The 23,380-nt window shown below is 40.8% G+C and overlaps 3 protein-coding genes across 4 annotated transcripts in view; all 3 read right to left on the bottom strand.

Moving 5' to 3' along the window:
* Window positions 1-62: 62 nt before the first annotated feature.
* Window positions 63-9,187, bottom strand: LOC125889238 (tRNA-dihydrouridine(20a/20b) synthase [NAD(P)+]-like). Of its 2 annotated transcripts, XM_049577051.1 has the most exons (12): window positions 8,828-9,167; window positions 8,506-8,627; window positions 8,163-8,280; window positions 7,825-7,947; window positions 7,197-7,428; window positions 4,392-4,498; window positions 4,172-4,272; window positions 3,647-3,794; window positions 3,425-3,560; window positions 2,002-2,104; window positions 1,735-1,835; window positions 63-1,388 (listed from the first exon to the last, which is right to left on the bottom strand). In XM_049577051.1, exons 1-12 carry the CDS (start codon window positions 8,917-8,919, stop codon window positions 1,353-1,355), a joined length of 1,419 nt encoding a protein of 472 aa, XP_049433008.1. In that variant the 5' UTR covers window positions 8,920-9,167; the 3' UTR covers window positions 63-1,352. The 2 variants fall into 2 exon arrangements, with proteins under 2 accessions (XP_049433008.1, XP_049433007.1); XM_049577050.1 differs by lacking the exons at window positions 63-1,388; window positions 1,735-1,835; window positions 2,002-2,104; ... (2 more) ...; window positions 4,172-4,272; window positions 4,392-4,498 and adding an exon at window positions 6,745-7,098 and having other exon boundaries at window positions 7,202-7,428; window positions 8,828-9,187.
* Window positions 9,188-10,924: 1,737 nt separating this feature from the next.
* rflnb (refilin B) lies at window positions 10,925-15,132 on the bottom strand. Its single transcript, XM_049577261.1, has 3 exons — window positions 14,551-15,132; window positions 14,042-14,136; window positions 10,925-13,515 (listed from the first exon to the last, which is right to left on the bottom strand). Exons 1-3 carry the CDS (start codon window positions 14,746-14,748, stop codon window positions 13,197-13,199), a joined length of 612 nt encoding a protein of 203 aa, XP_049433218.1. The 5' UTR covers window positions 14,749-15,132; the 3' UTR covers window positions 10,925-13,196.
* Window positions 15,133-15,345: 213 nt separating this feature from the next.
* Window positions 15,346-23,380, bottom strand: part of vps53 (VPS53 subunit of GARP complex) — a 34,009-nt gene continuing 25,974 nt past the window's right edge. The window contains 4 exon segments of the mRNA XM_049575906.1: window positions 15,346-16,633; window positions 17,236-17,340; window positions 23,012-23,149; window positions 23,267-23,336. Of these exon segments, the coding sequence (XP_049431863.1) occupies window positions 16,466-16,633; window positions 17,236-17,340; window positions 23,012-23,149; window positions 23,267-23,336 (481 nt within the window). The 3' untranslated portion in view covers window positions 15,346-16,465.

Genomic DNA, 23,380 nt, shown 5'->3' with positions numbered 1-23,380 from the left:
AAAACTTTTAATATCCAATGAAATGTGTTGGTGTTGTTGATTTAAAAACAAGGCACGGCAAAAAGAATTGTATCTGTATTTATTTCACAAAATGTACTACATCCACCGACAAGGCACTTTCATCTGACTCCTGTCTTCAACAGAAATGTCAGAGCACAACTTAAGGGCATCTTTGCAATTTTATGACCTGAATAAAAACTGTGGTGAACCCAATAACCTGCTTATTTATTGTAAAACAACTGGGGGACATTGAAGCATTTGGCGATTACAGTCTCAGCTCCTCTTTAACAGTGACAGGTCCCAGGATCGGGGGCATAAAAAACCATACAGCCTCCTTTCATGACACATATAGTGCAATTCCCGGTGCAACTCTCACACTTTACCAAAAATGAATGCTTGAAACGCGTAGTGCAGAAAATATACAACAATTTGAGCTGTCTGTGGTAACTGTTGTACCTTTGACTAGGATTAAATCTATCATATTTTAAAGCTTAAACAAGATCCTAAGAGGTTTAATCCAATTTTTCTACCCCTACAATTATTTACTTTTACTTGTATCCATAGATCTACTATGTCAAATTGTCTTGAACATTTACAAGTTCAAATTACAGAGGAAAAGAAAAGAAAAAACATGAAAACTGGAAATTAGAAATCTCTATCCATTATCATTCACCACAACTACTCAGGTTAAATAAAAGTACACATTATCAAATGGAATACAACCCAAAAAAAGTGAGTAGACGATTTGCCTAAGTGCAAGTGTACATGCAAATTATATTCACACAGCCAGGTGAGCACAAACTGAATTTCCATACTGTTGTGGAGCTCTAAGTCGGTGCAGCAGATGTCCCCGCTACAAATAATGACACAAACCCTCCGTATCAAAATACATTCATAGCTGTCACTGCTCTAGCTTTTCAAAGATCTTACACCCTACACCTCGCTAAAACCAATGACACAAGCTGTAAAAACATCCATCCTTGTTGCATATTTCTTTACCATTAAGGTCACTAAATTTCCTCCAATTCCTTCACACAGTTAATCTGCCTGATATAGTGTGCACATAAAAAAAGCAATCCTTTAAGTCAGACTGCTCCAGGCAGAAACAGGAAATCATTCATTACTCGTGCTATTTAAGCAAGTCTGAAGCCCTAACAAAAATTCACCTTCATGCTTTAAAACCATCACTGACGTCAGCAAAAAATATGTACCTCAGAGTAGCCACTCCTGGTTTTGTGATATGCACTGTGACACACGGCGATATATGAAGGTAAAGCATGTGTTGCAGTGTCTCTCTGTGGCTGGGCTAATCTGCTGTGTAAACACTTCAACCTCGACGGACTTTCCAATAACTAGTCTTCCTTTTTGTTCCCGCTATCTTGAAGATTCTGAAAAGACAGGAAAAAGAAAGGAAAAGAAAATGTCAGTTTATGTGTGACGATATTAGTCCACAATAACGCATTGTGGTTATTACTACAGCTTTACTTTCAAACTCTATTTCACTTATCTGTGGTAAATCTACCTATTGTGTGGTTCTTAGTCCCAAGCACTTACTTCAATAGGCTTTAAGTTAATCATGAAATAGAAAGGCTTGTTAAAATGTGAATTACAGAGGAGCCTTGCCTCCCACCTGCCTGTTGTTGATCAGTCTCAGTGGCTCTCTGAAGTGGTTATATCTAAGTAGTGAATGACCCAACAAGTCATTATCCTGCTGTGTTTACAGCTCAGCATTACCTGGAGCTCCTGATGTTCTTTCAGCAGTCTGTCGTACTCCCTGGCGAGGCCGTCCATCTGCTTCCTCATCACATCTGCCTCTGACTGGGAGTTCTTCAAGGCTGGAGAGGAAACAAGCACGCATCAGTACAGGGCATCCTCAGTGTCTTTAGATGTGACAAATTTTACAGTCCACAGTTCTTCTATCAACTTCCCTGGAATCTGAAGATAACAACAACACTAACATGTCTAAAAGCAAATAATGTGCGCATGTGCATGGATACTAACCATCTCCTGAGGTCTTCAGTTCATCTTTCAGTTTCTCCACTTCTTTCCTCAGCAGCTCCATGCCCTCTGCAGTGGCCTTGTCACCCTTCCCCTCCATCAGGGTCTGGAATACAGCAAATGGCATGAGTCACAAGGACATGAAATACAGCTTTTTGTCAGACACGTGTAACTCTGATGAAGTGGAGGGTATTTATTGTGAAGCAGCTGACTCACAGTCATGTAGACAGTACAGTCTCAATAAACATATGCACCAAAGCCTCCTTTTGCTTGTTTTACTCACAAATTGACAAAGAATAAAACTCAGTTTTCCTAAAGTCTAGTTTTTATTTTGGTTGACATTTTTTTCAGTTTTAGTTAATGTTAATAACTTTTTATTAGATATTTGGGGGGGCTTTTGCCCTTATTTGATAGGACAGATATAGTGTGAAGGGGCGAGAGAGAGGGCAGATAATATGCAGCAAAGGGCCTTAGATTGGAATCAAACCTGTGGCCGCTGCAGCAAGGACACAGCCTTTTTACATGGGGTACCTGCTATACATGGTGAGCTAGTGGGTGCCCCAGTTAACTATAATAACTTTGAGCTGGAGGTGGTGACTGAGGGGAATCAAACCAAGTGTGAAGGTTTGGTAGACAAGTGTCTTAAGGGTAAGTGACGTCTGCCTCTTAATGTGCTCTGAAGACTTGCACTCCACCTTGTGTACACTCCAGTTGGCATCCCAGGAGTCCCATGACATAAAAAACTGATCCACATTGGCCTTTCACCTGGACATGGGGATTTGATGTTAAGTGACAAAAAACACCCAGAGGTCCCACCTTAAATAACTGAAGATGTGTTCAACTGCCTAAAAATATCTAAATGGAATCCTGACAAACCAATACAGATTAAATGAAACAAACAACATCTACAATCTGACACAAAAATGATAACTTTCATATGTCAGGTACAGGTAAATCAATTTCATTACTCAACAGTACCGTCAACATTATTAACTGTCTGGTGTAGATTTTGCAGTTATGGATTTATCTAAGCACTGTAGGGCTGCAACTAACGATTATTTTCATTGTTGACTAATCTGTTGGTTATTTCTTCGATTAGTCGACAAATCATTTTATTGAAAAATGTGTTAAAATGTTGAAAAATGTTGGTCTGTCTCTCCCAAACCCCAAAATTATGTCATCTAATGTCTTGTTTCGTCCTCACGCCAAAGGGTTTTAGTTCACCTTCATGAGAGTGTGTAAAGCTGTATTATGGGGTACTTTTATAGTACTTTTCTATGAAAAATGACTCAACCTGATTAGTTGACAACTAAAATAGCCACCGATTATTTTAATAGTCGATTAGTCATTGATTAGTCGACTAATCATTGCAGCCCTAAAGCACAATGACAACTTTGTATATTTGCCCATCCAATGTGGACCCCACCTGTTTCAGCAGCTCATTGTCCTCCATGTATTTCTTGGCAGCCTTGTTAGCATTGTCAGCCTGCGCCTGAAGAGCAGCTGTAGTGCCGGACACTGCTGCCAGTTGGTTGATCAAGGTGACCACTCGCTTCATGACGCTGCAACACGACAATGGCATAATAAAGGTTTGAGAAACACATTTGATTTGTCATTTGTGCATTAGTATAAGAGAGCAAAGACTCACAGCCAAAGGAAGACGGCAAAGCCAGAGATGTAGAGGTTCCTCTGGGCTCTGAACAGCTTCATGTGCAGGTGATCATACATGTTAGGTTGCACCTTGGCATCTGTGCCAAGCTCTCTGGATGAATATTTCCTCACCTCACGTACTGCATCTAAAGAAAAAATGATGTAAGCAATCAGCAATCACAAAAAGTTTTTTCTTCTGTCAGAGAGCAATCACTTTCTGACCTCACCCCTTTCCATTTGAACATTTTTTTCCTACATGTTAAACTACATGACAAACTATGAGATTGTGGTTTGATTAACTTAAATGACCAAACATTCAGAAGACAGGGGCCTTCATAACTGACCCATACTGGACGCATAGTTTTTTTTGTTTGTTTTCACAGCATTGCACAGTATGTAAAAAAATCCCCTCCTGCTCACTGTTTCAACAGTTCATGTCATCTCAAGTCTAACCTTGAGTTATTACCTACAGTATCCACAACGTCAAGAGGAAAACACCTGACACACTTTATATATGACTTACCAAGGAAGAGAACAATAAGTACTATGATCATTGTGAGAAACACTTTGTTCCAGAATCTGGCCATCCAGCTCCAGATCCTCAGCTGGAATATACTCTGCCACCTGCAACCACACACACAGACACATAATCACAATCATTACAGACACTGGCAACATGTTACAACACACACACACACACACACACACACACACACACACACACACACACGATTCTGACTTACCTCCTGGCTGAGATGAAGGGTATGCAGAGGATGACAAGGACGCCTATCTCCACGTAGAGAAAGATGGCCACAGCAGTCCATTGCAGCGTCATCTTTAGTGAGGGTCTCTAAAGATACCCTAATGAAAACAGACATGAAATCTAACAGGTATAAACTGGGTCATGAGCAGCCTCTCTGACAAAAACAAATAAATAAAAACTACTGAGACCACAAAGCTGAGTCAGCTAGCTAGCGTGTAGCTTTTACCTCACTTGGACAACAATGCAGCCTCAGTTGAGAAAAAGTCTAACTTAAGCTGCTAATCCAACCTGTTCACAGTCCACATACCTTAACATAAACTCACAAAGCCACATTTCACTCTGTCAAACCCACGCTAACAGTCTGCGTACCCTACAGCGCCCCCCTCACAAGTTATATGTGACAACACACACACAGCGAGCATGACATCCTTAACACACGCGTACGCTTTTATAAAAGCTTTCACACCTTTCATCCTCTGTCCATCTTCAAACTGAAACATTCAATGCTCCGTTAATATAAGCTAACGTTACCTTAACAAAACGCTAACGTTAAACTATTCTGGGCAATTCAGAAACAGCGTCAGCGTTAGCTACACTAGCTACACATTTTAAAATGGCTATAACGAGGTTAAGTAGCTAAGTTTATGTCGGTAATCAGGCATACAGAAACTCAACTCACCAGCAAATCGACAAAGATACGGACTGAAAGAAGGCAAACTTCTTAATTCAACCTGAGAGAAAACTCTTGCTGCTTCCTCTTCCTGTATTTGCTCCAGAGCTCGCGCGAACGACCTTACTTCCGGTCTGTGTTCTTCCAAAATAAAACTAATTTAACGCAAGACTTTTGTTTGTGATACCTTTTTTTTTTTTTTTTTTAACAGTTTTAACTTAAAGATCTAATCCTTTTTCTTTCGTATTCATTCCATAGATATGTTTCTCTCAATTGGCTGCAAATTTGTTATCATCTGTGTTACTGAGCAAAATGAATCATCCACCTGACAGGAGTGGCATATCAGGATTTTCAAGATTTTCAAGCATTTTACTGTGTTCTGACTTCTTTGCTGCCCTCTCTTCACATGGACTCAGTACACACATTTTGTCTTTCCTTAAAGGGCACCAATCGCAGAATTTCTGTCTATTAACTTAGTGTTTATTTCAGTTCTGCCACTGAAATACTCACACATAAATAAGTAATCATTGTCAGTAAAGAGTAAAAATAACATTTCTGTCCAAAAAGTTAGAGCTCAGAAGAGAAAATGTACTGTTAACAATGTTTTTTGTCACTCAGTGAAATCATCATGGAAATCTCATATAGAACATGTAAAGACAAAGGTGTCTAAGAATATTTTTGTGCTGAACAAAAGCAATGTATATGTTAGATTGCAAGGCAATGAGAATTCTGCACTGTTCACTATTTTGCCATATTTCAGTTATTGTGTGGAGGTGTGGGGCTACATGTATGTGAGTAACACGAAGCCATTGGTTACATTACAGAATAGGGCAGTAAGAATTATTCATAAACTAAATCCAAGACAACACATGACTATTTAAACTTAAAGACTAGTTGATTTACAGACGCTGTTAAATATGTGTAAAGCAAAATGCTGTGTTTCCAGAACATTTACAAAAGCTGTTAGTTTTTATTTCAGAGGACGATGAGTATAGAGGAAAATTTCTCTTTGAGCACCAGTTTGTGTGGACTACATTAAAATAAATGTATATTTCAGTGGCAGGAACTGTGGAATTCTCTACAGAGTGATTTAAAGGGTTGTGTAAATATGTTTCAGATTAAAAAAATGTATAAAGAAAGAGCAGTTGGACTATTCGAAGTTGTTGTGTAGAAGCTGGTTCCCTGTTGGGGGTGACATTGTGTATGGCTTCTTTGTCTTCTGTTTACTTGATAATGTTTCTTTCTGAAGTTACTGTAAGTACTGGCTATTAACTGTAACTGACAGACCATCTATGTTATGATTATTTGTGTTTTGAGGGAGGGGCAGGTAAAATGAGATTGATTTCCTCTCACTTCTCCTTTTTCGGTCATGAAATGTGTATTAGAATTTTTCTGATTACAACTTTGATTGCTGGGTATGCACATGAGCAGAACAACTGACACATTTGATGACTTAAAGAATATTGTTCTGTGTGAAACATTATTATTGATATAATTGATGAAAATTCTTGAGTCTTTTGTGGGTGCACAGCTACGGTAGCATGTTCCTACTCCTCACTGTTTAAGACAAGCATTAACAATAATTTGCTATTGTTTCATTAGCTCCATGATTACTGTTGAGGCTTAACTGGAGAACACAGAGCAATAAAGACGACATCAGTGATACACATGTGGCTTTGCAGTTTAATTTGTCATAAAAATAAAATAAAAAATGCTAAAATAAAAATAAAAAATATCACAACTCAATACTCTTATGTTCCCAGATCATGCACTGGCCCATATGTGTTCTGGAGGTAATCTATTACAGCTGAGGTACTGGACAGAGAATTGAACACTTTCCTCTCAGGCTGGGAGCTAACTCTCTCCAGCATGTAGATAAGATGATGGTGGAAGCATGTGAATGGAGTGCCTTGCTCTATGGCGATGTCCACCCAGTCCCAAATACACTCTAAAGGAGTATCCTCATAGCCGGTGAACATGGCAGGGTTTGCAAGCAACCCTCGTGCAGCCATCACACCTGGTGAGACAATCCAAACACACAAGATGAATAAATTAGAAAGGAATATTGAGATTTACACATCTGTCATGAGCTGTGAGTGGATTTGTAAAAGAAACCCTACCATCGACACCAGTAAGCTGGTGAGTGGACTCCACATCACGGAGGTACTTTATGTCCCCATTGGCAATGACGGGGATGGACACGCTGTCTTTGATTGTCTTTATGGCATCGTAATGGACTGGCTGGTGGCGCTCTTCTGCTGTACGGCCATGAACTGTTATCCATGACACACCTGCTGATTCAGCTTTCTGGCACAGATCCACCGTCCGCCTCAGGTCCTTGTGAATTCTGTGGGTGAAATGAAATGGTCTTTATTCTTGATATTATCTGATTATAACACAGTAGGTAACAATTACGTATTAATTCAATTGCATGTATTCTGACACTTGCAAAATGTATTTTTACCACGTACAATCAAATGTACAGTCCAACTAATACTGGATTACTAAGCCAAGTGCTGACATTCAAATTTTTCAAGTTTAAAAATGCTATAATATAAAGTCTAATTGTAATTTCTTCAACATTTAACAACCAATCTTGGCCCAGATCCCTTAATTTTTTTTTTATTGTAAGCAAGAATACTGTGCAGGACATTTTAACATTAAAAATGAAAGCCGCCAGTGCTCAAACTGTGTCATGTATAATTAAGAATAATGTCAATCTGGTTCAGTTTTTTTTTCCTACCTTATTTTGATGGATGCTGTATAGTTTGGATTGTCCACTTGGTTCCTGACATGTCTGACCATGTCCTTCACAAGTTCAGGCTTGTTGATGAGGCATGCACCATACCCAGCTGACATCGCCCATCTGAAAACACAGCAACAAAGTTAATCCAAGGAGCTAGATAAAACCAAATTTCTGACAGATTTACAAGAATGTTCAGGGTGCAGGGGGGTTAATTCCTTTGTTGTGCAAACTGTGAGCTTTTGAACCTCTAGGAAAATCAAAATGCTGACATATGAGAGTAATGAAAAAGAGACTGATGGCCAAATTGTATCAGGGCCTACAGCCAGTCACTGCACCTCTGGGGACAGCCACAGTTGAGGTCAACTCCATCTGAGAAAGGTGCTACCACACAGGCCGCATCAGCCAGAGTCTGGGCATCATGGGCGGCAAACTGCACTATCAAGGGCCGGTCACCTGAAGAGGAAAAGGAACAAGAATAAATGGTGATAGCAACAACGTCTTATAATTTCTCATGATTACAGCAATAAGGCAGTTTGTGCAAAACCCACACTAAACAACACAGTCATCATGTTACAAGATATCTGTGTGTTTGGATGCTATCTATGGGAAGTGGTGGAGCAGCAAGACTTATGGTAGTGCACTATTACATTCAGCTCATAATGCAATGTTGCAACTCACTCTCATTGGTAGTGAATTCACTATCTCTGGCTTTGATCGATCGCATGAAGTCTGCAGCAACTATCATCGGGGTGAAGCAGATATCACAGTTGTATTTCCTCACCAAGGACCTGAATGCAAGTCTGTGGAAAGACAGAAAAAATTGTGCTGAGCATAGTTTGCAACAGACACTCAATAAAGGGTAGCTGTACCTGTATGTCTAATACAGGAGAACAGAGCACATGAGGAAAATGTGTTTGCACCTTGAATTTCATACATTTATTACTGCAAACATGAGGGAATGAGTAGCTACCATTATGGAAATACAACAGACTCCACTTACTTTGAGTATCGTACCATCGGAGCACATATTTTCAGGACTTTCCCCTTTTCAAACATGTCCATGATACTGCTGTTTCCGTTTGAGGTCTTCATTTTACACAAGCAGCCCTGTTAGCCAGCTAGCATAACAAGCTAACAACTCCAATATTCAAGAGTAAAGTTTCGTTTGAGGCTGAATTCTGTCGTCTGACATTTACTTCATCGTTTCAAAGTCGATAACAAAGTGCATATAGTCCATATAACCCCACACAGTCGCAAACAGAAACACAGATATAGCTAGGTTTACTTGGGAGGTACAAACAACGCTGCTTCAGTCCACCATGAGGGGAAGAAATGTGGGCGTGTCTTTGCGACCTCTGAACTCATACGTCATGCAAAAGCAATATGTGTTTATGTGTTTTATTTTATTTTTCAGATGTTAAACATCCATTTACTAGTTTAACTAGTTTGTATTGTAAATACTGTGTCATTTTGTGTTAAAAAATATATTATCGAAAAACCAACCTTAGAATTGGTACGTCATACTGATCCATTCAATGCTGCCTTCAAGTTCTGTGGGAAAAGTTACCTCTCGAGTTTACAGATCACTAAAATGCTGCACTGAGATTTTGGAATTAGAATAACTTGCTGAAACGGGCTTACACAGTAGGGACATACAAACAATTCCAATAACTTCCTATATAGCAAATATATAAATAATATATAAATATATTAAGCCCCTTATTATTATTATTATTATTATTATTATTATTGTTACTCATATCTATTTTTTAGAGCCCCAAATGACATTGACCATCAAACATTTATCCTACAGATAATTATTTAAAAAACAAAGGCAGCATTTAAATACAAGACAGGATGGAGAAAACGTTCTGTCTTTAATTGTTTTGCAACAAAAAACTTCATTTTGTCTTGCTGTTGTTTTTTTTGCAATTGCAATTTTTTTTTTTTTTTTACATTACAGTGTCTTTTAGCAGGTAAATTATTCTCTGTTTCCTGCCCAGGGACCTTCGATGAAAATACGCTTATTGCTAACTCTGGTGCAGCTAAGTAGCTCTGCACTGTCCCTGTTAAAAAAATAATAAAATACATAATACATAATACTTGGCAGGTCATAATTTCTTATCTTACCGTTGGTTGTGAAAAGCAGCTCCATTAGTGCAACATTGGGTGAGATGTGCTGTGAAAGAACAGAAAGTGAAATATACTGAGGAGATGATGCAAGAGGTTACCCAATACCTACTGTTCCTCAGCTCTCATCAGGTCAGGACTGCCCCTGGTGGAGGCTTCTTCTGAGGAAACCCCTCTGGCACAGAAATGCTAAGAAAACATTGAACTAAAGGAATAAGCACTAATGCTGTGGTAATTTTTACACACCATAAAGCAAAGCATTTGAACAGACTTGGTGCTTGTAAGGTAGACAGATGCTATGTACTAGAAAATGTTGTGTTATTTGTTCTTTGTGAAATAAGTAAAAAGCTAAAAGTTACAAACGTGTGACTGCTATCAGAAAGGGGCTTTCTGGTGTGTTTTCTATGTCACTGTGTCCCTGTAATCATTTACAGTGACCACTAGAACAATCTTCCCAAATAACACTTCTTATAAAGACTGAGGCTGTTGTAATATGACAATTGCAGTAAATTGGACTTTGTACTGATAATGTTGATACTAGGTCAATTGCATGTTATCTGGCTTATCCCAGTTATGTCAGTGTCTCCACTGTGTAGCACCAAGTCAACACAACATCACTAAAACCCAACTTATGATCTGTAATGTTGAAAATGTGATTTGAAGCACAGAATTCACTTCACTATGGAATGACAGAATGTCTCCTGTAGGAGTTTCCCTCTCTGGCCACAGGAGGCCAGTAAAGCATCCTAAAAGCATTTCTCATCATGCTGAGTCTCATGATCCGACTCAATACCTATTTTTATACAGTCTATGCTCAACACCCCAGGGGAAAACACAGGTTTTTCATGCACTGATCAATTTTAAGATTTTGGGCTATTTTGATTCCATGAAATGTCTTCTTTCAGACTGGTGGAAAGAAAATAAAAATAGACATTTAGCTGTTTAGTTCAGATTTCAGTTCTGGAAATTTATTGGAAAAGTGCATATATAATTAGCCTTGATAATGCTTCATTTCCATATTCAAACATAAAGTTTAAGGCAACATATTAAAAACATGAAGTTGGTGATATAGTTTAACTCTGTTCACCTGTAGCATCTTAAAAATATATGTAATTTTACAAAACGCATCTTTAAGGGCAATTTTCTCAAAATGTTTTTTCTCATACTCTGAGCCAGACATCCCCAGATTTATTCCCATCTATATTCAAAAGGTTTTCACAGAGGGGCTTGTTCATATATCATTTATAGCCTGATTTTTTTTAACATTTTATTCCGAAAAATAGGGTGATAGATGGATGATGGATTTTTTTTTTTTTTTACTGTTTACAATATTTTCTGATTTATAGAGTAATACAAAGAGATATCAAAAACTATATTTGCAAAAAATCTCTGACTCTTAATATGTCATCAAAAAAAGCAAGAAATTTTAAACTAGCTTTATCCAGTGTTCAGATTTATGTATGCAAATTGGTGCATATTTAAACTTCAGAAAACCTTTAAGATAAAAAGAAATTGCCTTAATATAAGTAATCACCTAGGGAAGTTTCATGGTGATATTTATATGTTAAAAAAGTTTCCCTATTCACCTGGGACGTCCTCCCTTAAAAAGGGACAGTTCACCCAAAATCAATGTATCATACCTTATGAGATCAATAGCACATCCATCTACCCAGACTGTTGTAGTGTAATTCACTGTGGTTGAATATATTAAGTGGAGGTGCTCAAAGCATCAAAAACATTTAAGAAGAAAAAGTTATTTCTCCTCTGAAGAGGAAAGTTAGCATCACTTAATCATACACACATCATTCCAGCAGCTTCTTTTTAGACACGACATTCCTGTGGTGAAAGTTTGTTAGTGTGTTCACTTTGTGGGCCAAAATAATGAATAATTACCTCTGTCTGCTGTCATCTTTAAATCAGACAAGGACTACCTCCTCATTCTTTCACTCACTCTATCATTTTCTGTAACTGCTTATCCTGTTAGAAGTTTGGGGGGGGGGGGGGGGGCTGACACTGGGCGAGAGGCAGGGTACACCCTGGACAGGTCACCAGACTATCACGGGGCTGACACATAGAGACAGACAACCATTCACACTCACATTCACACCTACGGACAATTTAGAGTTATCAATTAACCTGCATGTCTTTGGACTGGGAGGAAGCTGGAGCACCTCGAGAAAACCCACACCGCTACCTCCTCATAAAATACAAAATCGTTGAACTGATGAAGTCTTTATTTCAAACTGGCACTGAATAAGTGACTAATATAAAAAAAGCATCAACAGATACATCAATAAGGCACATGGGGCATCACAAAAATATCCCTTGCCATGACTGTGGAGAGACCCGTTAAACAGCTGATAAAATCTCAACCTAAAACTAAAAGAATAAATACAATTTCAATCCAAGTCAAGCCAGAGAAAGTGATGGCAGTGGAATGCAGCTTGTTATTGTCACTAGAAAGCCAGTGAGTGATATCAAAAAATCCACTTCTCAGTAAACTCCACACTCATAATCCATCTATACTACCTGCTTAATCAGTTTGTCTACGTGCACACATCACAACGAAAACATACATTCCCTTAATCTACCAACATTTACGTAACACATTGTGACTTGCAACAGTGGCCAGAGAGAAGGCTTGGGAAGAGCTTAGCTTGTGTCTAAGTTGTGCAGAAACACACAATACCCTGTGAAGAAACAAACAGTGTGGATAAGTTAGTGAGTTCTTAGCATGCATGCAAACTCCAGCACCACATTTAAATTTTCCCTTTCCTTCCCTCACTCTGTTATTTGACCAACTTGATGTGACATGAGGAGAGTCTGCTGAGGGCAGAGACGTATTCTCCTCATCCCAGTCCACGAGTCGATCCTACAGCCTGTAAAAACAAATCAGATACGAGCATGCCTTGGAAACCAACAAGCTACAAGGTTGAAGCATTTAATGAAACGTCCATTCCCTCTGATGGATCATCCACTGGCAGGAATATAAACATAGAGACATGTACTGGATGGATATCTAACCCACTCTGTCGATGTCTTGTCATCTCTGATATCTGCAACATCACAGCACAGGTGCTTCCTGTCCACAGCGTAGGAGGGGTACTTAAAAAGATAACAGGCTACACAACTGTTAAAAGACAACACAGCAGGTCAGCGGCAGCCAGCCTTGGGGGAGCTACAGTATAGGCGTCATTGGAATAACCACCCTTGTGTGTCCCCAGCACCTGTCCCCGCCCTCACTGAGGTAGCTCCCTGCGGCCGACCATCTCCAGCTCCACGCTGGAGAGGAAACGTTTGGATAGTCGGTGGCAGTCGTAGCTCAGCTCTGTGGTGTAGAGGGTGCTGGTTTTCTTGGGGTAGACGATGGTGGTGCTGTGGAAGTGCTGCGGCCGATGGCGAGGCTGGAACTCCAGCTGTGTCTTGTAGTGGCGCCAGGTGCTGTGGGGTACGGCCATGATGGTCTGCATGCAGTGTTCAAGGCCCTGGCCCGTGGGCTGTAGGGCCACGCCCTGGATGAAGTGGCGGTCCGAGTCGTAGTGCACAGATGAGGTGTATCTGTGGAGGAGAGACAGTGTAAGGGTTTTATTTGGTGCAAAACTAGTCTCCATTAGAGCAGCAGCGGAAATTCCAATTCCAGCTTCGGAAATGCGGATATTTTCTAGGTTCCTTGCCCCTCTGTGACAGTAAGCTGATTATCTTCGGGTTGTGGACAAAACAAGACACTTGGGGTCGTCATCCATGGCTTTGGGAAATACTGATCAACATTTTTCACCATTTTCTGACATTTTATAGACCAAACAACTGATCAATCTATCAATCAGGAAAATAATCGACACATTAACAGACAATGAAAATATTCGTTAACTGAAGCCCCAGTCTGCCTATAACCTGCATCAATGCAAGGTCTGTCCAAGTCCACTGTTGTCTTGTTTGCTCATGCACACACTCTGCAGTTGTTTGCATTCTAGGTACCTATCAAAATAAACTTACCACAGCCTGCATGCCCCTATGGTGTGCCACTTTAGTGCACATCCAGCAGGTCTAACACTGCACAGAACAAGTCACATTAAAGCCAACCCACCTTATTTCCTTCGCTGGCAATGGATCAAGCGCTATGCCTTCCCCAAAGGACAACGGGTGCAGCTGCTGGAAAGATCCGGTGGGCAAAACTGGAACCTGCAGTGCAAAAAAAACAACCTCACAACACAAAGTTCTCATAGGTCCAGTTCAGTGCTGAAGTGACCCACTTTCCCCAGTTGGCCTGAACATGCAGCAAGTTCTCACAGGGATGCTTCAACAAAATGTTTTTTTTAACTAAAAATGGGCTCACAGAGAGTCAGGAATCAATGGGCATGGTGTGGCAATGTCAGAGCTAACTTCCTGTGTGCAGTGGCAACATATATTGCAATGCAAACCTGCAGTTTGTAGGATTAAACTACACAGTGCATTTGTGGAAACTAGCTGGCATATATAATATACTGGCGTTTAAAATAAATGTTCAGTTGCAATTTGTGGTGGTTTGCAAAGCTCCAAACAAAGTTCATATGTTGATTAAATGACAGCATATGGTCAGGTAGCAGTGTGACCTACCAGGGAGCCCCGTCCCTCGTCCTCAGACACCGGGCTCACGCCCCCGGCTTTATCCGCACACACAGGCAGCAGCCAGGCGCTGGGGCTCGGGCTCGGGGGTAACCCGGAGTCCGGGCTGTCAAGTCCTCTCTCCGCCCTGCAGCTCATATCCAGCGGGTCTCCTTCACATACATTTGGCAAGTTCAACCTGCCAACCATTTCTAGAGAAAAGTTGCAAAAGTCCAGCGAGTGAAACGCAGGTTACGAAACAGAAACACGTCCAGATAACAGTTCCTGATTTTTTTACGTCCTCTGATTTGTTGCGAAGTCCCACGGTGTTTCTGCTCACCTCTCCCCGGACAGGATGCACAGCTGCCCGCTGGAAATATCATCAACCGGGCGGTGGTTCAGTCCAAACTGGGAGACCTCCAAAACAAAAAAAACTTTAAAACTGTCCTTTACTTTGACATTCAGAAATATCAAAGCATTACCCAGCTCTGTTGTGAGTGTGTAAAGAGCACAGAGAGGGTGTGTGAGGGGGTCCTGCTGCCCGCGGCTCGTCTTCAAACTTCTCCCTCACAGTCGCCTTCAGATCCACAAACACACCAAAGGAAACGCCTTTTGAAGCTCTGTGCAGGCTCCTGATTGGATGGAGCGTAAGTGGCAACCAGAGACTGGTCATGGGAACTTTTCCAGCCCCTCATTCAAAGCTGGTTCCTGGTAAACTCAGGTTGATACTGTTTTCCTGGTATTGTGCATAAAGTGTAAAGAGAAGCACGAAACAGCCATTAGATGAAGCACAAGGGAAAAGTGGTGGCAATGTTTTTAATAGTGTTCAACAGCTGCATGTGTAGCACACAATTCAGACAATACAAACAAGCAACATTTTGTACCTGAAGGCAGGAATGTGTACACTTATGCAGCTACAGTTACTTGATTTACTACAACAGAGAGGCACTGCCATCAAACCAGTGACTTCAAATGAGTGATTTTCCTCCGGAGACTGTGATGTACACACATGCAGCTTCAGAGTAGTAGAGCAAAGTATTGAGACCATAGACTGTCTATAAAGAGGCCCGTTCTGTTCTGTTGTGGATATGGAGGGATGGATGCACTAAAACAAACCCTTGTTTCATGTCAATGCAAATATGACAGAGGATTAAATTACCAGGGAAAATTGTTGGACAGTTAAACAAATAAGACTGACCGCACACATGTGTACTGACTGGTATGTCAACGTATACAGTATACACCCCAGGCAATGGCCCAAGTTAAAAGACTTCACTTAGCTGGTTCTAATTTCCAAGTCGACCTAGAGGGATTTTAAATGCCAAGACAAAGACGGCCTCATGTCTGACAGGACATGCAGGAAATCCAAAGATTCTCTTTGTCCCAGACTTTAAATCAGGAGGACAGTAATAAATTTTAGGCCGCCATTCACAAAAACAGTCCTCACTCTTATGACGCATGTCCACTTTAAACAGATTTCAACCCACACTTGAAATTAAAACAGGTTAATTAAGATCAGGCTGCGTGTAGTCATTGTTGATTAGACATGTCCCAGAGAGGCAGCCAGAGGCACTCTGAGCAGAGTTTAGTTAACAGCGCTACAGTTGTTTTTCCGAGTGCATATACACCGTGCAATACTAATGTTACAAAGCGTAGACGTTGGTGTCATAAAAAAAGGAAGGTGGGAAATTACAGAGGTAAATGAAACATGTAACAACAGCAAGTAGCATTTGAGGAAGTTTCTTCATTATCCAGCGTCATCTTGTGTTCACATCACTGTCAGTCAGAAAATTCAGTCTACGTTTTGCTCTCTCTTATCCATGATAACTGAACGGAGCAAAATGAAGTCTTTGAGAATTACTGCGAGAGATGTGATGCCCGCCCCGGCCAGCAGCTTTGTTAATTTTCAAGATTTTAGTGTGTTTGTTCAGAGTCTCTTCTTGATGAGCTTCTCTAGTTTGCGGATGCGGGAGGACTCCTGCTCGGGGGTGGGGGTGCTGAAGAGAGAGGGGCCGCCGTCGGCCCCGGAGGGTGGAGTGGGTAGCCTCTGTCTGAAAAGCTCCAGCATGCTGCTCTGTTCGCTGCGCTTCAGGCCCTTCACAAACACAAGTACACATAAACACAGGAGGAAATTCAAAGTGTTAGAAAAACTGAAGAAGAAAATGCAAAACTAGGAGAGTGTTTGTTCACAGCAGCAGGTTAGACAACATATGCAAAACAGAAAAAGATGAGATTTCAGCGGCAAAGTATGATGTGAAAGCAACAGTTTCACATTTTGGGAAAAATGCTTATTTGCTTTCTCTGCCGAAAGTCAAACAAGGAGATAAATAGCAGCCTCAAACCTGTGTGTTCATGTTGAAACTGGGGCCAGCAATCAATCAGCTTTAAAGGTAACAAAATCCACTTACCAGCACCTCTATAGCTCACTAATAACACAAAATATTCTGTTTGTTAAATTTACGCAGAAACCAAAGGGAACACTACAACTTGTGATTTGACGAGGGGTTATGTGCAGATGTTAATTAGGGAGCCTTAAAGGTGCTGGTGGGCAGATTTTGTTACCTTCACACAGATGCAGGTTAGCTGTTTCCCCCAAATAAGCTAAGCTAACTAGCTCCATATTTAAGATACACATAGTCTTCTTCTTCCCCAAAACGCCAAACTATTCCTTTAAATAACACATAAAATCCAACTGACCTTCATGTCCAGAATCTTCTGGAAGGTTTCAGGATTTCCATCAGCCAGGAGCTTGATGTAGTTGTCAACAAACACCACTGGTGGTTCATGTGGGGCCATCACCACCTGCGGGAAAGTAGAGTGTAATGTTAGTTTCAACCCCTCCCTCTTTTCCTGTGAACCATCATGGGACGACCCAAGAGATCTTTAAATGATCCCACATGGGGCAGCTATGGCCCAAATGAGGAATAAGCGGGCTACAACTGACAAAACTGAGTGGTTCTTCTAACTGCGTACAAAGTCGAGACAATGTTTCTATATTTAGAAAGCCCACTCCTCACTCTTTTTTCCTTTTACACGCCAATTACTCTACGCATCGGTGGGCAAGAATTGGTTTCACTGGTAATTATTTCAGGGGTATAATGAGTCTGGGCGAATATCAGCATTAGTCAAGAGCAGGCAGAAAAGGTTTAATGGGGCACATGTCTCTCTGGATTGGATTCTACTGGTTGTTTTTTTTCCAACAATAGAGACTGTGTGGAAAACGTGGATCGGGTAGCAATTCCTGCAGCCGCTACAAAGCAGGCAGACCAACACATGGCTGACAGACCCCCACCTCCCATCTCATGCATACGCATGCACGCAGGGATCATCTCACACAATTTTTCTCCTTTGCTTCTCTTCAATAAAAAAAAAAAGACCCAATCTATCCTTTCATTGTGTTCTCTTTTTACTCAAAGTAAAATATATGAGAAGGTGAGCTGCACAGGAAGAGAGTTCAGGAATCAAGAGGCAGGAGAGAAGGAGAGAGAAGAGCAGGCATGAAAGGCTCAGGATCGTGTGGAATTCTTTGCTTTCTTACTAGCCTGGCTGACTGAGTGATTTACTTAGCAACTGTCCTGGAGCCAGGCCAAGGGAAAGGCCTGTAGGGACCTTGTAAAAAAGGGAAAGAAAGGGGGAGAGGGAGTTTAAGAATGAAAATGGGCATAAAAAGGGAGAGCGAGAGCAACAGAGTAAGAAAGGGGGTGGTGGTGAGGGGGCATTCAGGCTGAACAAGGGTGGAGAAGAAGGGGTGGTGGTGGTGGTGGTGGTGGGGGTTTCCTTTTAAATACTCCCAAAGAAGAGAGAACTTGAGAGGTGGGAGAGGGAGCTGGAGCTATGGTGGGCTGGGCTGGAGGAGCGTGGAAAACAGCCACGTCTCACAGGCATCAAACCGGCCAGGAGAGGCCGTCTCAGACAGACAGAAAGAAAGAATCCTATGTACTTTGAACACAACTGAGCACTGGGAAGTTGAAAAAATTTACAGTAGGGTGCAAGCCATTATTGCATCAGTCTGAAGTTGCACTAATAAATATTTTTACTGTATATCACCAACAGATCAAATGAGTAATGGAAGAGAGGTCGGTAACAATGAACCCACAGAGCGTGATCACAGCTCTCCTCAGCTTTACAGCCATTTTTTTTCTATCTTAAACTCCTTATTTCGGTTTTAGGACACAGAACTTTATTGTTTTGTGTCAGTCTTACTGTTCTCTTCAGCAGAAGGCAGCCTTCATAAACCATAGTGTGCTACCTGCCCAGCACCTAACAGCAGCGAGACAAAGATATCAGCTAGCTGGTGAAACTTATTTGCAGCTAAAGAGCCAAATATTTCCCTCAGGATTCAACACCACAAACTCCAAATAAATGTTTATGGTTGTTAAATGTATAAGTAGGCAACTGTTAAACACATAACAACTTTATAAGATAATTCCATGTCAATGTTGAGTTTACAATTTGTTTCACTGCTCCCGAGCAGCCAAAATAAGGTGAAGTAAGGACATAGTTACTTTAAATCTATCTGGAACATCAACTGGAGAGTTTTGATTAGCGTAAACTCTGGAGCTATAACACGAGATAATAATAAAATTGTTTTGCTCAATTGTCAACTGACAAAAAACAACCAACAGAGGAAGTATATATTAGATATATGATAAGAACTTTAAGTGTGAGGAACACAAGCTTTTCTCACACTGGAGTGGACAAGAAAATGTATAAGGAATCCTGCAGCAGGTTTTCTGCTTGTATCTCAAAGTGAACTTTGAAAACTGAAAGTACTTCTTAAATTGTCCCAGTGAATTGCAGTTTCTTGTTGGGGGTAAGCCAGATTTAATTTCAACTCACAGCATCGCAGACGGTAATTCAAAACTATTGTTGAGGCCAGACAGAGGAATTCTTTTATTGACCCTCCTTCGATGGATTTGTCTTTCAGAGGCTTCAGTCTCAGCCCAAGGTGGAAGCAATTACCTGAGAGGAACCTTGATGTTGCACAAAGTTGATGGCTAAAACGCTGGCTTTAGTACAAAAGCTTCTTTTTACTCGTGTGGGCTTTCTTCTTTCAAGGCCGAAAATGTTAACAGAACAAATCTTTGTGTGGCTCTCTGAAAACTGTTTGTTACAAACAACTTATCCCTTTAGGCCTTCCTGCTACCAGGGACAAAATACAATGCTTAATTGGATCTTATTTATTAGGATCCTATCATTTGCTTATCATTGTAATCATTACTAAGAACTGAATTCTCTTCTATAGGGTGTTTGCTCATGGTTTTTCTTTTAATAGATCTTGTAGTATCAGATATCTAGCCTCCACAATGATTATTTTGTCTTGTGCTGTCACAGTTATCAATGTGAATCACTCGGAGGCCTTCATGCAGTGTCAGCTCCGTCTGTGAGAGCTCTTCAGGAGCCATATAGATCACATTCCCGCTGAAGGGGCCCGCTGGCAGTTGAAAAAGCAGACAGTGAATGCTGATGTGAATGCATTCTATAATTCTATAATGTGAAAGCCCCTTTAATGTATGGCAGATGAGTGGAAATTCACGTACTGTATATATATTCAGGGCATTTTTCCAGGGAACAAAGACGAGCTTTAAAGGGGCCATATGGAACAGCGTGCATCACAGTGAAAAAAAAACAGTCCGGAGAGGCTGTCAAATCTGAAATACTGAGAGGGGTTTGCTGGACATCAATGTCGGAGACAAAACAAAGTTAGTGTGCCTGGAGGCCCGAGTCTAAGACACAGTGTAGGAGCGGTTATAGTATTATACCATAACATTATAGCAAAGCAGAGCATGATAGGGCTGTCACTTTTTCCAAAAATCAAAATCGAATGAATTGAAAACGACATGCAATTTGATCGAATGTATCTGAACGCTGCAGCCCGAAGTGATGCCTTGACTGTCTCTTGCCACGTCCATCCGTCTGTGGTAAAAATGAGTGCCTTATACTTAAGTAAGTCTTTATGTTTTCCCGTGTGGGGTTGTACAGATGCACTATGTGTTTTGAGATTGTGGTGGGACTTGGAATTCTATATCATGGCTCAAGTTCCATCATGAGATCTCGAAACCCCTCTCCCCACATAGCCACATAGCTTTGCAAATGAATCCTGCTATTTTGGCAGTGATAACATTTTTAAGAGGTCCTGGCGTGTGTGTGCTGAACAGTAGGCAGTCAGACGAGATTGTACACTTGCCTTCTCTTCACTTGTCTGTGGCCTCTGCTGCCTCATTCAAGTTGCAAGCTGACTTTACAGGTGAGTCCACAGTAGGGGTGTGCCATATCATCTCGTTCACGATAATGATACTCGTGATATTTAGACTTGTTGACATTAACGTCATACTGTTACCCATGGCAACAACAAGCATGGCTGAAATTATTACCGACTCCGCAGTGGATCCAAAAAGAGGAGCAGCTTCAGTAATGTGTAATAAACTGTGGTGTCCTGAGTATTTTTTGAACAGCCCTGGACTTCTCAAGACTCTTTTACCGAATTACCGCTCAGAAGGAACTCATTCAGCAGCTCCTCCGGCAGCAGCACCTCTCCTTTCTCACCATGTGCACACGGGAATTGGTATCGTTTTGTCATAAAACTTTGGTAATGTAAACCCACGTGACGCTCAAGGCTCAACAAAAAACTACATATATGTGAACGTGCGATAGTATCATAACAGCCTGTCACAGGTTACAGTGTGATGATTAGAGGAGAAATGACCGAGGTGGAAAAAAAACCTGACTCAATCAATAAGGATTTTGCTAAAAGAAGGAAATCAGCTGTTGATTTATATATGTATAGATCCCAGGGTACATTTCATGCATTTGGGAGTTGTTTAAATGTGTAATTTGTGGTAAATTTTATTTTGTTGTATATTTTTTTTTGGCTAATTTGTCATGTCAAGAATATCATTATCGCAAAAATACCTTGACATATCGTGATATTATTTTAGGCCCATATCTCCCACCCCTAGTCCACAGATTTGTGGTCATTGTAAGACGGCTGCTTTGTGAAAAAGCCGACAAACAGCCTTGTCTTTAGTTTCTGTTTAACCTATGGTGTACAACCCATAATACTTACACACACTGCTTTTTAAATACTTTGTTTTCCGGTGTCCTCCATTTTCAGTCTGCTGCTTATACAGATTGTAAATCAAGACTTTGTTGCTCTCACAGACTGTAAATTTTGAATTCGAACAGGTCATTACAGATGGAATTAACTATGTTGAACGAACAATCGAATATCAAATAAAAAGTGACAGCCCTTGAGCACGATTAGAGCAGGTCAAACTAACTGCTGTAAACATCAACACAGCCCAGCCACCATAACTTCAGGAAGGAAACAAAGCCTTCTGGGGTTCCAAAGGAAATCAAGGGACAGGCGTGTACTCTGTGTGTGTGTGTGTGCATTTCTGGACACTCCAGAGACAGTCAATTAGGGTGGGGTTAATCTATGGCAGCCACATACCAGTGTCCTCTTAGGTCCCATAAGGTAATTCTGAGGCAAAGCTAAACAACATGGGATATTCACCATGTTAAACTGCACATGTTCTCGTGAGTAGACGCATGGTTACATGAATCTACTTATTTACTCGCTTACACCTTTCCACTGGCTGAAGGTCAACCACATACTGTGTTAAAGAATACGTTTGTGTGTGGGTCTTGTGTTGGCCCGTCTCACCCTTGTTAAACCAGCAGTGCATGAGCTCCATTCCTATTCCCTCCCCACCTCGTGTGAGGTGGGTTATTTTATGGAAACATGCTCATAAAGTGCTATTGTGAGTGGGGTTAAAGACACAATTAAAGGGTTATTCTGCCCAAAATAAACTCTAAGTAGATAATCTGCGTGAATGACTCAAAACAAACACTTTAATACTGGCTCGCCAGTCAAACCGCAAACACTCAATGGAGAAATGTTTTCTTCTGTAACTTTGTAACTTCTTACGATGGAACCTCAATCAGTGGAAAAAGCAGTTAGCTGCAGGTTGTGCCAGACTATTCTTGGTCAAGCGTTAGCGTCAACACCATAAGCTTGTGTTTAACTGGATATGTCAGAGTTCCAGCATTAAATCCGTACAACGGCAAACAAGAGATAAAGAAAAGTCATTCAGACCGCTCTCACACAAAAGGCTCTATCTAAAGTTCCGAGCCTTTAAAGGTCAGAGAGTGAAGCTGTGGTTGTAAAAATGGTCAGCTTGAATTTAGCCACCCAAGTTAAATGTCATAAAATCTCAAGTGTCCCATAAAGATCAAGCGCCATTGATAATGTGTTTAAGTTGAACTATTTGTATTTGAAAAAGAACTTAAGTTCTCATTAAAATCTATCTGCGTAAACTCCTTCTCAGTTTATACCTGAAAAGTAAACTGTTTAAATTAATCTCTACTGGCCTTAACAGCAAGATTGAGCGTTTTTCCAACATTTATCTCAGGACGGTTCTGTCCTTTACACACACTTGTACCCAGAAACTGCACAGCCAAACCCCCTCACCTTAAGAATCATCTCTGCACGGGTCATGCCTTTCACCACTATCTTGGTGTAGCTGGCAGGTGCCTTGCGGAGCACCTGGGAGCCTATGGAGGGCAGATCCAACAAGACTGTCTTCAAGGAGTGAGTGTCGAGGAGGAGCTGGTGGGGCAGGATAGGATAAGATTAAACATATATACCAGTGCACATAATGAATTTTCTGATGTAATAATCATCACAATGCAGCTTTAAAAACACATCAGCTTAAATGAAACTTACTTGTTCAGCTCCCACCATGCTGATAGGCTTACATCTGAACAGGTGGTTGATAAATTTGGGAATGAAAGAACTAAGGGAAGAAAGAAGTGACAAATCAACTTTGGGAACCTTTGA

This window comes from Epinephelus fuscoguttatus, linkage group LG5 (assembly GCF_011397635.1).
Source record: "Epinephelus fuscoguttatus linkage group LG5, E.fuscoguttatus.final_Chr_v1".
Classification (NCBI taxonomy): Eukaryota; Metazoa; Chordata; class Actinopteri; order Perciformes; family Serranidae; genus Epinephelus; species Epinephelus fuscoguttatus.
This window is presented reverse-complemented; position numbering and strand designations above follow the sequence as displayed.